Source organism: Hermetia illucens, chromosome 4 (assembly GCF_905115235.1).
Source record: "Hermetia illucens chromosome 4, iHerIll2.2.curated.20191125, whole genome shotgun sequence".
NCBI lineage: Eukaryota > Metazoa > Arthropoda > Insecta > Diptera > Stratiomyidae > Hermetia > Hermetia illucens.
In genome coordinates, this window is record NC_051852.1 from 126093611 (window position 1) to 126110533 (window position 16923).

At 39.6% G+C, this 16923-nt stretch overlaps 1 protein-coding gene across 1 annotated transcript; it reads left to right on the forward strand.

The window, feature by feature from the left end:
- Positions 1 to 254: 254 nt before the first annotated feature.
- LOC119655002 (lamin-B receptor) lies at positions 255 to 16492 on the forward strand. Its single transcript, XM_038060670.1, has 2 exons — positions 255 to 1132; positions 13385 to 16492. The coding sequence occupies exons 1-2, from the start codon at positions 785 to 787 to the stop codon at positions 15134 to 15136; spliced, it is 2100 nt and encodes a 699-aa protein (XP_037916598.1). The 5' UTR covers positions 255 to 784; the 3' UTR covers positions 15137 to 16492.
- Positions 16493 to 16923: the final 431 nt, after the last annotated feature.

The window sequence follows — 16923 nt, forward strand, 5'->3', positions numbered from 1 at the left end:
ATAACTTATATACTATCTGCAGTGATTTTTCCTGAAGCAACTAAAGAGCCTCTTTAAGAATTTGGTTTATTATTTCGGGAATACTCAACCTTCCGTTTAGTGTAACAAATTTTCCATTTATCCAGTTTAACCAAAAAAAATTATACAACTTAAAGCCATTTGAGGTTATTTAATTTATTTAAATAATAAATATTTGTTAATTCAGTTAGTACCGGTTTTTCAATTAGGTTAAAAGAAAATTATCTGTTACAAAGTCATTACATCTGGCAATAGACATACACCTGCCGCCATCTCAATCTGAATACGTTCAATGCCGCTCTCCGAAACCAAGCCAACGCGCCGCGCATGGTCCTCACCCTTCAACGCATTCCACAAAAGCAACGAACTTGCATTTGGCGTCGGTTGTCAGTTGTGCTCCTGCTTCTGTGTTTTTGCTGTTTCTATTATTTTTAATTCATGTGGATACCTGGGCAGCGTAACTAATTGTGTGGTTTACTATTACCAACTGTTTACAATTAAATGTGATTGCCGTGCGAATAATTTTCATACAAAAAACACGATTCAAACTGCATCGCGTGAGGGGGACGCTTTTGGCGCGTTCTTTTTTTGTTTGATTGTAATCAATGTGTTCTTATCGCTTGTTCCCTTTCGAGTTAGTTTTCGAAAAACAATTCTAGCGAAATAAAAAGTGCTAAGGACGAGAATAAATTATCTGGGATTATTCCGTAAAAATAAGACATATTTGAAGTGTTAAGCTAGTGTTGCATAAAGGCGTCAGATAAAAATGGATGTACGCCGTACACGAGGGCGCCCCACACTCAGTGCATCGGAGCCGCCACCGAGGGCACGGTCTCCGCGCAAATCACCGGCTCGAAAATCGCCCGCGCGCAGATCTCCCGCCAGAAAGTCACCTACACGTCGGTCACCAGCTAGAAAATCTCCGGCGCGTAGGTCCCCCGTGAGAAAATCGCCCAGCAGGAAATCACCAGCGCGCACAAAGTCGCCGACAACTACCCAAAAGGATGCACCCGGACGTCTTACTCGCAAAAAGCCGACAGCAACGGTCCCGCCAACATCTCCAGCAGGCAAGGAATCGGCACCTATTTCCAAGGAAGTTAAGGAAAAGGTTGAGGTGAGCGCCGAGATTTTATCTCATATTAAAGTCAATGTCATTTATTCTAATTGAAATCTCTTCGTTGGAATTTGCCTAGACTAGTTGGCTCAGTTTTTTCATGTAATGTGCTCGTATCAGGCGTGGAACAGGTTCTATTCTTACACTTGAAGCGATCTGTGCGCTCGAAATATACTGTTGCCTATGTGACTTGATACGGCAGCGGCTATTTTGCCAATTCATGCCACACTTGCTGTAGTAATTCGATTTAGATACAGCATGTTGGCTAGCGGATGAAAACGCGAACAGAAAAACTCGCTAGTACAACGTTCTTTCCATCTTCAAGGTCTGGGGTTACTTTTTAGTGGCGAAATCTATCTATGCCTTGGGCTTTATTTTTTTTTGTCAATCACATACAGTCAGTAGTAAAACTAGACACATGGCAATCTGCGTTATGAATCTTTCCTAAAATCCTGAAGGTGGTTTTGGATAAAATTTTTTTTTTAATATTAGGATAGCTCAGTGCTAAAAAATGTATGAGTCCGCAGTAACTATGAGCTTCTGCTCCGGAGACAAGCCAAGTGTTAGACGATACTGATTCATTAGAAAGGGTCACACTTTGGAAAAGATAAATGCTTTCTTAACCAGGATTTATACTTAGCAGCATCTAACGTAACAGATATATCTTGGGCAAAAGCAAATCTGGACCAAATAAATCAAAGCTTCGATGTCTATTTTCAATACAAAAATTAAACGTTATTAGTATATATATAAAATGTCTCATTGTCACAAAAATTCTCCAGCGCAAAGCGAAGTATTGACCGAAACATGCCAAAGCAGCAACGTGCAGCCATTCACAGACGCGATGGAAGTCTTCGTGCTTAACACCCTATACATTTACAGTGCGTAGCGTATCCTGCATCATCATCAACGGCGCAACAACCGCTATCCAGTCTAGGCCTGCCTTAATAAGGAACTCCAGACATCCCGGTTTTGCGCCGAGGTCCATAATTCGATATCCCTAAAAGCTGTCTGGCGTCCTGACCTACGCTATCGCTCCATTTTAGGAAGGGTCTGCTTCGTCTTCTTTTTCTACCATAGAGATTGTCCTTATACACTTTCCGGGCTGGATCATCCTCATCCATACGGATTAAGTGACCCGCCCACCGTAACCTATTAAGCCGGATTTTATCTACAACCGGACGATCATGGTATCGCTCATAGATTTCGTCATTGTGTAGGCTACGGAATCGTCCATCCTCATGTAGGGGGCCAAACATTTTTCGGAGGATTGTTCTCTTGAACGCGGCCAAGAGTTCGCAATTCTTCTTGCTAAGAACCCAAGTTTCCGAAGAATACATGAGGACGATTGTCTTAAGCTGGACTAAGTAAAGAAATATAATGAAAGGTGACCTATACCTTCGCGGAAAGTCCTGGGAGGAGCTTTGATAAAAGGAGGGATGGGAGGCGTGATGGGACAGGAGAACTACTGTCCTAGAGGAGAGCCAGCCCTGACACGTAGTACCTCTGCTCGCGTAATAATGCATTGCGTTTAGTGAGATTTTTTATCAGCGGGTTAGGGTGGGATAGCCACTTTTTCAGTCTGACGCGCGACAACTTGATCATGTGGGGGTTTTGGTGGCAGAGAAGAGGGCCCTGGATGAGAGGAGGTTTTTTAAGGCAGCTCAGACCTTAGAGGCATTGGCAATAGCAAATCTGACGTGAAGGCTGCATTTAAGTTTATTGTTGAGGGAGATTCCCAGGTATTTAATGTTTGGTTTCTGGTTGAGTGTGTGGTTGGCAATGCGTAAATGCAGGTTTTTGCTTTCCCTCACTGTGCGCTAGTGGCACTTCCCACTGGGGTTTCTGAAGCAAATAACCTCGGAGTTAAGGGAATTAACAGTAAGGGCCTACCGGTTGAAATAATCGAAGACCCTATTGGTTAGGAGATTGAGAGAGAGGGAGGCTAGTGAGGGCCTGATACCACTCGTATGTATATATGATGGTGTAATCAGCGAAGAGGATTTCTCCTGACGCGGGAGGACCACTGTCTTTGGGAGAAAAGGGCCGGTGAAGGGCTGCCTGAGTTCCCGTTGGCGTGGGGAATAAGTTTACGGGAGGGAGGAGAATATCGTAGAGGAAGATGTTAGAAAGTTTGGGGCGTAGAATATATCCCTGAGGGACTCCTGTGTTTACAGGAAAGTCGATGGAGCGAAGTCCATCGAAGCGCACGTGGCAAGTTCTGTTGGAGATGAAGTCTGCGAGGATTCTGAATAAGGCGAGGGGGCAATTGGACTGAATTAGATTGTAGAGCAATCCCTCTTTCCAAACTGAATCAAATGCCTTTTCGAGATCTAAGACGCAGGTTACGATGTGATGCCTGTTTTCCAGTTGATTGAGGATATCGTTTTGCAGGTACAGGATTGCCTGCTCGGTGAATCTGAGGTTTTCGAAGGTGAATTGATTATGTAGAATGATAGGGGAGTAGTGTCTATTGAGGTGAGTTAGTAGGATACGTTCGAAGATTTTTCCAATATTGGAAGGAAGAGAGATAGGCCTCATATATTTGAGATCGCCCGAGCATCCCTTCTTAGGAATAGGTAGATCAGTGCTTCTCTGACATTCTCTTAGTCAAGTTCGGTTTGGAGGCGGAGGGCGGGGGTTTTCTGCGCCTTTTCATCCCCAGTAATGAACCAGCCCAAAAAAGTTTCGATTTTGTGCATGGGGATGTGATGATTCGGATCATTGAAATTTTTCTCAATTAATGTGGCACCCAACGCTAATATAACCACACCAATGGTTTTTTGAGTTGAATTAAGCTTTTTGCGATCCCATGTTGTCAGATTAGGATGTTTCTCTCGCAGGGTCTTCAAAATATTGTCGTCAATCAAAGACGGTCGCCCAGAGCGTGACTTATCCGAAAGGTCAAAATCTTCTTTAAATTTTGATATCATCATGAATTTTGATTTGCCAACTACATGGCAAAGGCATAGACGAGGAAGAATAAGGTCCCTCTTCTCTACTCCGTCGAAAACTTGCAACTATTGCCTCTGAATCAGCATATTGATAAGGGTGATGGATGAATCATTGTAAATAAGTTTTGTTAATTGCAATGAGTGAAAATAAATCGCATTACAAATTGACGAATAATGATCGTCGGCATGGAACTTCAGTGAAGTAGTCGCTTAGACGCTGGATTGTCTTTTGGTAACCATAATAATTAAATTGATTTCAAATAGTTCAGGTTTGTAATGAACTAAATGTAGTCATTTACCGATTATCGATCAATACGGCGACTGATATTGATAACATGCTTTCTGATTTGTCAAATTATACGATCGATGGAGCATAGAAATGTGTTCTGGTCGGTTATCTGCTCACTTAAACTCATCCTAGGAGTACAAAATTTTACAGCAGCATAGAGGATAGTATAATAATAATAATGCCAAGTTCCGTGGAAATCCGGCAATTAGTATCAATGTTATAGAAATTCAAACTTATCATTTCGCACGAGTTTGCTGCATCTTAAGCCATACAAATAAGACGCTGGCGTCATATTTAACGAGAATAATTGACACTCGAGTGAAATGTTAAAGTCCCATATTTGAAGGATCTACTTCACCCCAGCTTTAGGTGAATTTCTTCACATTTGCTAATAAGCGTGTGAAAGTAACTATAGTCGCTAGAGTACTTTGCAGAGTAAATTATTTGTTCGAATGGCTATTGATTATTTTTGCGCATTTGAACTTTGAAATGATTATGCAACTTCCGTGAACTCCAAAGTTCCTCACATAGGGAAACACAAGATCTTTCATATCGATTCGAAATTAAAACGTTTCAGACCAAAGTACTGAATATCAAATAGTAAGATGCTGGATGAACGGTTGTATTAAATTTTGGGTAATAATCTGAATTTAAAAGGCGTAGATTATCTCGAGAGCTAATTGTTTTCGTGCAACAGGTAGGTCCTCTTTGTAAGCATTCCCTTTTATTCCGCCCTTTTCAATTTTTTGGGGTGTCAGTATGTTGCCGTGTTGATGGGGTTCCTGTGAGTCAAATATTCAATTAAAATTATGCTTTAATGGTCCTAAACACGGATACCATGATTTTTTTTTGTTGAAATTGTAATTTTGAATTTTTGGCGAAGGCTGGCAAGGTGACGCCACTGTTGAGATTGCCTTTTGGGTTCAGGTATGAGCAACCCACGTTTCATCTGCAGTAACAACGTGGTGGAGAAAAAAACTGTGGAGGCCTGTTCAGCTTATGTGGTTCTGTCAGTTGTTTTGGGATCAATCGCGCAGAGTGTTTCCAATATTTCCGATTGTTTTGTGCGGAAAGGCCGCAGAAAGCTCATCCATTCCGTCACGGATCGCATTCTAGGTTTTTCTCTTGCGATTGACGAGTGACGTCCCCCCGTTTCTCTGAGGGAATTTGTCCCATTCCGATATCTGCTCGAATAAACATACTAATAGTATATTACCATGTTTTAGAAATTGACTGAAGAACCCGTCTTAAGTAACGGCATAGAGGACAGTCTCGGGCATAAATATGCCAAGTTTCATGAAAATCCGGCTAGTACTCTCAAAGTTATAGCAGTTCAAACTTATCAATTTCGTGCGAGTTTACCGCATCCTAAGCCATACAAATAAGATGCTGATGTCATAATTAAGGGGAATAATTGACATTCGAATGAAATATTAAGGGCCCCTTTCAAGCTTTTGTGTGAAATCGAGTCGATGTCTGTCTGTGTGTCACTCGATCTATTCGGAAACAGCTTGAGCGATTGTCACGAAAATTGGTGGGAGCATGTGGTCTATTGTTCCCTTTACATACAGTAAATAGCGCCATTTTGTGTTAAGTTTAAGGGGGCTCCCCATACATATATATGGAGGATGCAACATTCTTTTTTCACAGAATATGACTATGTGGGATATCAAATGAAAGGGCTGAATTAGTACTTTTCGAAACTTAGGCAATGCTTGTTTTTTTTAGGGTGAGCATAGCTTGTACTTTGAAATAAGCATGAAGGAATAAAATGTCCCTAGAAAGTTTCTCACATAAGAATGAACACAAAACTTTTATATCCGAAGCGCCAGCTTCCGGTATTCCGACTTGTTCTTCTTTGTCTAAGATCTACCAAACGTGCCATAACAGCCTCCCTAGAATGTTCGACCATGCAGATATCTACTTGTGTTAACTTGTTAAACTTATTTATAAATGAGTGAGATTGATAAATTGTACTTCTAATAAAATTGAACCATAAAGTAAACGTCACGAAATTCAGGAATTATTTAAAAAGTGTATCATACAGTAATTAAAATTTATGTTGAACATAGCTAGGTAATATGCTTTGAATACTGAAGCAGTTTCCCGCCTTATGTCTTGAAAACCACTAAAATAGGTACAATAAATCCCACTTGAAACTAGTGATTATTTTTAGGCACCAACTTTACCCGTACGTATGCCAAAGCCCTATCCAATTATCTTAATCATTAGTGGCAAATTCTAAAGAATTTTGAGATGTAATGATATGCTTAAACGTAGGTCGAGATTGACGAGGGAAAGTCATTGAACTACGGCTCATTTCATTCTGAAAAGATACTTTTGTCTGGTTACATGATGATATATGTATTATTATGCTCGCTACGCTCGATTTCCTCCCGAAAATCATAGTGGGTTCAAAATCTATGTTGTATTTGGTTTGCCAAAAATTGTTTCTATGCAGACCAGAATTGTCGCTTCTCTGGGCTTGGAACAAAAGTAAATATGTACACGCGTAAGTTTAGGCGAAGCCGATAGTATTTTTAAGTTCAATTGAGTAACTCGACGAGTGGAGTCCAAATTGAGCATAATAGACAAACATTGGTGCTGCCTGAGGTGGGCAGAGAAGTAGAGCGTGTAGATATGTTAATGCGCAAAGTAGATCTAATTTTAAGCATAAATTCAAGATGTCAAAATTACGAAAGATATTTGTAAGACAATCTTCAGATTTTCAGTTCAATATAGTTTGGTTTGGTTTAACCAGCTACATTTTAGTAAAGCATTTAAAGATAGTCCTTTTGTTGGCTAGATGTTACAGCACTAATGTTTGTTGTTGTTTAAAGTATTTTCAAATATTTTGCTGTTGTGTTGAAGCTAATAACAGTCGCTAAACACAATCGCTCTCCATAACGAATTGCAAAACGTTATCGGACTGATAAACATAGGCAAACAACTCTGAAAAATAAGAGCGTTTTCTGCTACATATGTTTGTGTTAACTACATAAGTTAGAAAAACTCATATTTACATTCCATATTAGACAGATAATAAATTAATTTGAAAACACGTAAACAAAGCATAACGCGACTATTTACACACTTGAACATCATTTTACCAGTTGATACGCTATTGAGTGTGGAGCAGACCTGGTGTCCATGCTATGTAGGTAAATTCTTTCCACTTGAAGTGCTAGTTGTTATTCCTGTTTACGTTACGAGCACGTTCGAGTGAATAGGAATATGCATCTACAAAAAACGCATTGAACGGAATATTGTAGTTGGAAATGTTGAAAGTTGCTGCATGGCCTTAAACTTAGAATTTTTATTGCACTTATTTACCAGTGAATCATTGGAAAAATTCTTATCAGTGTATTATGTATGCTAAATCGTTATTTTCAATGTGTGTTTTTTATGTACTCTTATACATGGTTTCGAAGCAGTTCGGCTTTATGGAATTCTTCAAACAGCAATCGTTTAAGATTCCTTCACATAATGTTTAAAATCGTTTTGGTTTCTTTGGAGCTCATTGAATTAATGCAACGTATTCGATACGGTGGGGATTAAACTATGAGAAAGATTTCTAAAATCGAAAAGCCCCTTCACCTTCAAGCTGAAGTATCTATCAATAGTAACAGCATTAGAGGATCGCTGGAATCACTATCTACAAGCAAACGACCGGTAACTCTTGATATGTTAATCAAGAACTTCAAGCAACCTTGAGATGGGGTGAATTATCGGAAATTACCGAGGGGGACGTACTAATGTGGGTATTGAAATTACAAGGTAGCTTTGTTTTGACGCTTGTGTGTGTTTGGCGGTGCATTTATTATCAGTAATATTTTGCTTGAGTGTTTTGCTATAAACTTCAAAGCAATCAAGTAAAGATTGTGTGGTTCAAATAAGAATTACGGTCTTTTTTATTTATGTATAATGAAACAATACCTTACCGAAATCAGTTTTCTGGCGGTCTATCTGTCACCCGCACTTTCGATTAAAACAAAATGGGTGATCTGTCTAATCCTATGCATCCAATGAATAACATGAATTTATATGGGAAACTCCATTTAAGGGGGCTCTTAGGTTACGATTAAAAAAAATCGATGATTTTTAAGGGTTTGGGTGAAACAAAGCTTACTAAAATCGGTTCAATGGTGTGTCTGTCCGCTTTTCATACGAGATTTACTGGAGTTATCGTTACGAAATTAGGTGAGAATATGTAATCTATGAACCACTACATGTGCATTGCATCATTTTGTGTTGCCGCTGAAAGGGCTCCTCATATATGCGAAAGAGAGGAGCAAATTTTTTTTACAGAAAATGGTCGTGTGGGGTATCAAATAAAAGAGCTCAAGTAGTACTTTTCAAAATTGGTCTTATTTCTGACATTGCAACGCATCGGAATGAGCACCCCAAATGTATGCCCCAAAAAGTTTAAACAGGTCTCGTTCTCAGAACCTATCCAACCGAAATATTTGAAAAAAACACAGTGGTGTATCTATACAAAATCTAGGCCTCAAAATACATCCCATCTCTATATCTGGTCAAATATATTTAATATTAGATACGCACAATTTTCCAGTAACATAGCTGATTATGGGGTAAAAATAATCACCCGATTTTCTTATGCTGTATTTTTGTTATGAAAAGCTTTGTTTCTGCTTGTGAAATTTGTCTATCTAATCCGGAAATAGTCAAAAAAATGATATCGGCCAAGTTGTCGCCGCCAGAGTTGATGACCATACGGCCCCGTTCTATGGCATTTTTCATCACTCTTGCCAGAAGAGAGAGCTTCTCGCATTCTTGGCAAATATTCTCTTAAAGGCTTCAAAAGTCTGACATAAACCATTCACTTCAAAAACCCCATAAGTCTGAAACGGTTAAACTGGGTGATCTGGCTGGCCAGTGCAAATCACTAAAACGAGAGATTAAGCGACCCGGAAATGCTTCCTTCAGAATATCGGCTGTGGCTCGAGCAATGTGCGCCATTGCAGCATTCTGTTGGAATCACATGTTCTCCCGTCCCAATTCATTCAATGGTGAAAGGAAAAAATCGGTAATCATGGCTCTATAGCGCGCGCCATCCACAATCTTCGTTTGGTCCGCGGTATTCTCAAAGAAAAATAGCCCGATGACTCCTCCAGCGTAAACAGCACACCACGCAGTAACTTTGAGCAGATTTAATGGCTCTTTATGGGTGATGCACCCTTTTTGGGTGCCTCGGAAACGATTATTTTGTTTATTCATGTAACCGCTAAGATGGAAATGAGCCTTATCGCTAATGATGTTTTTTGATAAAAAACCCTCCTCTTCGTTGATATTCTGTATGACTTGAGCGTAGGTTTGACGCGTTTTGCGGTCAACAACTAACAGCTGATGTACTGTCTGCACTTTGTAGTGGGACATCTTCAAATCTGCGAAGGGACTGCTGGATAATGGATATTCTCAGCAGAATGACTGGGTCGGCCAGCTTTGGAAACACCTCGAAATTCACGCTTCGCCAACACAACCGATGAATTGTTACGCAAAAAATGGAAACAGTAATTCCCCGTTAAAATAATAAAGGGCTTAGAACAGGTTCCTGTGGGACGCCAAAAGATAAGGAGAAGGAACGGGAGTGCAGTTGGAACTGAAGTAGCACGCGATGAAACAAATGATATGAGAACACTGAGAGAAGAGAGTTTACACAGAAATACCCTGTGATTTCGAGCCTCGAAGGCTTTAGCAAAGGCAGGGTATATAGTATGCACTTTCTGCCGTGAATTTAGACATTTGGCCACAAATTTGATGATATCGAATTAGGTTGGAGGCAGTGCACCTATGCTTAAGAAAGTCGTGTTATTCTTTCACTATGAGGTGGCAAAAGTGGGCGGATAACCAGCCTTTTAAGATTTGGAAATAGAAGATGCGAATTGGGATGGTAACTCTCAGCAAGATTGCAATCACCACTTGTAAATGGGGATGATAATTGGCTTGAGCATCGACATTGATGGGAACCGAAACAAATGCTGACCGGTTCATTTTTCAATGTCATAGCCATCAACTTGGCCTGTACAGCGCCGTCCGCTGCCTCATTCCCTTTTAATTCAATGTGGCTCAGAACCCAGTGTCTCCAGAGATTTAACGAGCCGAGCGTGCTCAATCTGTTGAGACATTCTCATACCAATTTAGAATTTATTTGATAGGACCTAAGTGTCTTAATAGTCGTTTGACTGTCAGTTAGAATAGCAATGTTCTGGCCACTATAGTTCTCAGAAACTATGCACCCGAAAAATTGGAAAAAAGATATGATGGTGGCTTATAATATATAGGCCTCAAAATACTCCCCACGCCAATGGCGGTTCAAATAAAGTTAATAACAGTTTATTATTTTTTTTAGAAATTTACTGGAAATTTGTATACCTAGTACTATCGTTTGCATTTTGCCAGGGGAGGGGGGGGGGGGGGTAATTTGTCTTATGTTTTTGAGCCTCCGAATACAGTGTGGTGTTGAGCGAAGATAAAAGAAAACAATTTTCTTGAACGACTCTTGATCTCAATGTTCTGTACCTTCTTTCGATGTGCATTTTGGTATATAATTAGCATAATCTGCACTCAAATTACGCCCTTTCAGAAAAATTCCTTACTATATGTAGTGTTTTCACACCCACAACTGACCCCCTTTATTTATTCGCGTAAGACCACCTTAAAATATCACTCCAAGGGGAGGGCTCTTGTCTAGATTAATGTATCCATTTTATGAAGTTCTCTCGTATTCCGAGGGCGATCCAGTTCGTATAGTTTTCTATACTACGATTGCTCATGCATATACATCTCTGGATGTCCTCCTCTGCTGCAAAATAACGTCCGACCGCACGCGTGGAGCCGTAAAACTTAATACACAAGAGACATTGTCGGGAGAGATCCTCAATCGATGTTCCCCCTGTCTCAGATACTCAGGAGGCTTGACATTTGGGATTCATATCCTCTCTTAATATCGTTAGGCCAAAAAATTGAGGATGCTCCTCTACATCGATTGAGGATAGTTTTACGATTCCATGCGTGCGGTTGAACCGGTATTTTGTTTGGCAGTTCTAAATTCGCGAATGTTTTTCATTAAGCTCGCACGATATTTCGTTTGTTTTCAGGCTGCACTGTGATCCCACGCATTGGTTAAATGACTTTTGGATATTAGCACTTGAGGGGGAATGAAGTTTCTAAAAGAATCACGTTCTCGAGTCTGGTTATCATAGGGGCGTGCATGCGCATGTCGACGGGTCACTTCAGTGGAGCTTCAGTATTTACGGGAATATCTTCTCGGTCAATATCGCCATCTTTTTAGGTTTTCGGAAATAGCTGGGGAATTTCGACTAACTAAAATGGTTTTTGATCGGATCCCTATAAGTCATAACAATGAAATCGAGTCTCTATTTCTGGTGGAATTTGGAGAAGAGGGGTGGAGTTTGCTATAACTTATTCCAGTTTGATCAAAATCTCTATTCACGAGCGACTAACGTTACTATCAGTACCGATCACGGGACAATGTCTCAGGTCACTCTTTGTATAGTATACGGTATCTCCAGTCGTTTCTCCGTGTTGTTTTTTGTCTATTTAATTTCCCGTTAGAAGAGCACAAAGACGAAGGCGAACATCCATGAGCAATCAAAATTCGAATCCAGGTACCAAAATTGAGAGGCCAATCCGCAATCAACTCAACTGATTTTGATCCTTACTTTGTACATTCTGATAGTGTACTGCAGGACGATGTAATAGAAACCAAAATCCCGTAAGGTATTCGTATCTACCGGGACTTCATAATTCTTGCATTCTCTATCTGCCTTCGACACGACTGGATATCGAAGTTTTCAGCTAGAACTAACCGATACTTGGCATGGTAGTTTTTATTTTGTCATATTTAAAAACAACTAAAAAGTGAAGATGGCTTTACGGTTTCTTACCAGGGCAGAGGCAACTCGTCATACGCTGCCCCACCTCTGCAATGGGAGCAGCGTGACCAAGGCGATTCGCAGATTTTAAACGCTCGATTACAATGGCTCTACCACGATCCGAAAAGTAAAGTTCGAAGTATGGCGGGTGTATCAAAACCGCTTCGTGTCTCTGTTGGTGTTCCTCAAGGAAGCGCCTTATCACCACTCCTCTTTGTTCTTGGTATGGACACCGTCACACGGGACATCCAACGTCCTATACACTGCTTTATGCAGGTGATGTTTTCTTAGCATCTAATAGCAAAAATGATCTCGAGCAACTTGTCCAAAAATGAAATAATCGCTTCATGCAAAACGCTCTCAAATTGGATTTAAACAAAACTGAATTTTTGACGAGCGATCACCATGAAACAGACACAATCACTGTCAGCAGCAGTGATCTGCCAGAGCGATTTAAATACCTCGGATCCATGCTCGACGTAACAACGAAGGTCTCAAATCGAAAATTTACCGCAATGTCATCCGTCCTGTCGACCTCTACAGTTCTGCGTGTTGGCCGACAATAAAAGGCAATGAATGGCGTGTTCAGAGACGAAGATGTTGCGTTGGACTAGTGTCGTGACATGTTTTAATCAAATTCGAAATGAGGATAACCGTGATCGATATGGAGTTGCACCGATTGTGAAAAAAAAATCGCGAGAGAGGCGTCTTCGATGGGCACGCAATTTGCGCTAACGAGAATTCACTTGCTAAGATTGGTCTGAACATCGAAGTCGATGGTAAACGACCAAAAGGCAGGCCGAAACGTGGCTTGATACGTTGGATGGGGATTTAAAAGCCTCGCCTATTTTTTGAAGCGTGGATGCTAATCCCAAACGAAGAGTCCGTCGACCAAAAAAGACGGAGTAAGTTCCTCCACATTTGGCCCGATTCGACGTCAAGTGGATACGGACTTAGGGTTCCTCAATCCTCAAACAAAATATTTATTTTTTTAATGGTTGATAATCACAAGACTGAATGGCTAGAAATTTCTAAATACACTTTATGGAAAAATATCCACATAATCAACTTATATTCTCGGTTTTTATTTCAGAAAAAATCACCGGTAAAACTAACCACCATCACACGTACACCGATCAGTATCTCGCCATTAAAACGTGACTTGAAAGAATCATCATCGATACAAAGCGTCTCGTCGTCAACCTATAGTTCATCAACTCGAACGACAATTAAAACAAGAGCCACTCTGGACACAATTGACTTTGGGCAAAATCAATCCAGCGATCGTTCCGGTGGCGATTTGGAAGTCTCCAAACTTACATCAATCGCATCTTTCATCCGACGTTCGATATCAAAGAACCCAACCCCAACTCCGGAACTATCCCATCATAGCCGTTCAGTAAGTCGAAGTGTTTACGAAGACGATGATAATTATTCAAAAACTGAATATTCAGACAACGAACAAGAAAATTACGAGCCAGTTCGGCTAGATCCGAGTAAAACGTCTTTTACAAAGAAGTCGCTAGCGCGCCAGAATGAAGTTCCAAGAGAATTTGGAGGTGCAATTGGTGCTGCATTGTTCTTGCTTTTGGTACCACCAACCGTTCTGTACTTGCAATATTCTTGCAACACCCAAGCATGTCGCTTTAAGTGCGTGAATGTGCTCAATACAACTCTGGCGACAATTTCAAATTTATTTGATAGATACGCTACTGGCGCCTATGTTTCGTTTTTGGTGTTGATTCATTTGCTATCATCATTTCCCTTCGGACGTGTGGTGATAATTCCTAATGATCGTGGCACCGGAAAATACTACTTCAATTCGATTCTGGCATCACTTATCGTCCTCATAGGTCTTGGAGTTGGTCATTACTTCAAATATCCTGTTGGAAGTTTTATTTGGAAGAACTATTTCAAGTTTCTTATCTTAAGCACTTTGTCAGCGCTGAGCCTTTCTTTATGTTGTTACGTTCGTGCGCGAAAAGCTCCTTCCAATCAGTTAAATCCATATGCCAAAAGTGGAAATTTCATTATCGATTTCTTCCTGGGCAGAGAAATCTCCCCAAAATGGTTTGGAGTGGTTGACATAAAATTAGCTTGTTATCGTGCATCGATAATTGCAACTTTTGTCTACAGCTTGTTGTTGATCTCACGCAATGTCCAGCTTCCATCGATTCCAGTCCAAGAGCAGCCACTGAACTACGTAGATTCTGCAAAATACATCATTGAGAATATTCAGTGGGATCCAGCAGCATTGTTATCCTCAAGTTTGCTAGCTATTTACACACTCGACTTAATTTTCAACGAACATCATTTGGCTTCCTCTTTCGATCTGCAGCAAGAAGGTGTGGGTGCATTGTTGCTCCTCCGCTACGCCGTGACTCCCTTCCTCTTGAGTACCATTCCTCGTTACATTGTCCTGAACAAGCCAATTACTATTCCTATTTGGGGCTATGCACTCATATCGACTATCTTCCTACTCGGCTTGATCATCAAACGTGCAAGCAGTTCAATTAAATACCAATACCGAATGAATCCACAACAGAGCAATTTACTGCTTCTCGACACCGTTCCTACTTTCCAAGGACGTCGTCTTTTGCTTGACAAATATTGGGGAACTTTGCGACAACCCAATTATGCAGGAGATATTCTGTCTTTGCTGGCGTATGGTGCTCCAGTTGCATGGAAATTCGCGTGGCCCCCAGTATTATCAATTTTGTTAATTGTCGTGTTTTTAGTCCACCGCGCTATCAGAGTTAACGCACGCAATTTCCGACGGTACGATTCAGCGTGGTCAAGATATTGTTCGAGAGCTCGGCATTTACTGGTGCCAAAAGTTTTTTAAACGCAGCATATTTTTCAAAAACTAAGTCTAATGCCAAGATTTTTCGATTACATCTTCCTCCACCGAATTTTTGATGTTTTTAGGATTAGTATTTTGCAATGAAAATTTTACTAAACAAAAGTTAAGTTTTGGAATATTCGGGTAGTCAAATTTGTTCTTTTAGATGGCTTCAATCGTTTACTGAGAAACCAAGATAGGTGGAGTTTATATATTTTCTTATTGCGACCCCGGTGTGGTGGAATTTGGAAAGCGGATGCTTACCAGAGTCAAAGAAAACCATTCATCACAGGTAGCTTCTAATTTATTTAATTGCTACACATTTTCTGAGTTTTATAGAATTATTTCCGACAAAATACAGTACCTAATTTTAAAGCATTGGAAAAGACCATTTAATTTCCAACTAATTTTTTTGTTATTGGTTTCCCTGAAGATACAAAAAGTACCTTAGTTCAAATTCTGTGTGCAGTAAATATAAATATATTTAAGCAATTGGCAAGTTATCACTTGAACTTTTAAGAACGACCCTACCAACCGCTCACAATAAAATATAGTCTAATCATAATGAAAGAGTAGGTATTTAATTGCTCTCAAGAAAAGATACAATTGTACAGATAAACTCTAGTTTTTTAAAAGACTATGGGAGTGAGAAAAAAATTTTCGATGAAGCGATTCATATATCCATGACAATAGCCCAGAATTTCTATCCCTATTCGCTTACCAACATTTATGTGTTCCATATAATATACCCCCAATAACATAACTAACTTTGTGCCGCTTCTACTAAACGTAACCCCATTCGTTTCATCGGATTTGCAGTTCTCAGCTATAGAAGATAGTTAAAGTAAGTTAAGATTCAATTTGGCATAAATTGATATGCAAGCAGTAGATTGATGAGAATTTGTCTCTTTAACGTTTCTAATATATAAATCAATGTTTGTCATTACTAACGAAATTTTAAAGCAATTTAGCCAAAAATACATAAAACACTAATTCAATCATTCTAAATTAAAGAAGTTGTGTGAAAGCGATATAAAGCAAAGAGGCTATTTGCGACCATTAACATATTAACAATTAGAATTGGAGTAATTTATGTTTAGCAAGTTTTCGTTTATTTTGTGAACATCTACAATGCATACCAATTTCTGCCAAATGTAGTAAAATCAGTAAAAATAAGACAACTTGTATTTTCATCTTAGACTATTTTTAAATTAAATACGAAAACACCCTTAAGTACTTTTACATATCCTGAGGATATTTTAAACAAAAATTATTTTCATTTTAGATTTTAGTGATAAATGTTTATAGCGGAATAGGCCATAGATTACGTGTAAATGCAATTATTTTGAAAAATCTTAAGGAATGAGTTTCATTTTACCTAAGATAATAGTGAATCCTAGTAATCGTGAAGTTTGTCAGCAAGAGGTGAGTCTCAAAAGTAAATCATGTGAAAAATGCTCACAATATCAAGTGTCCACTTTTCCAGCGAGAGACAAAAAACCCAACACACGTTCCCTCTTCATTCTGTTTCGTTATGGTCTAGGCCTCTTGAGATGTTTCTCGTCCACTTCTATTTCTGCGATGTAGCATTTTATAGATTCCTTCTCTCTTTATATTCCTAGTTCCACTGTTCCACTTAAATTAACATTTGCGATATATTTTGAAGTTAAATTATCATTTGCAATATCTTTTTGTGAATTAAGAGGGTCATCCCGTGTGAAGGCCGTTTTTTTTGCCTTTTTTTAAAAAATTATTTTGGAGGACTGGATAAAGATAAAAACGTGATTTTT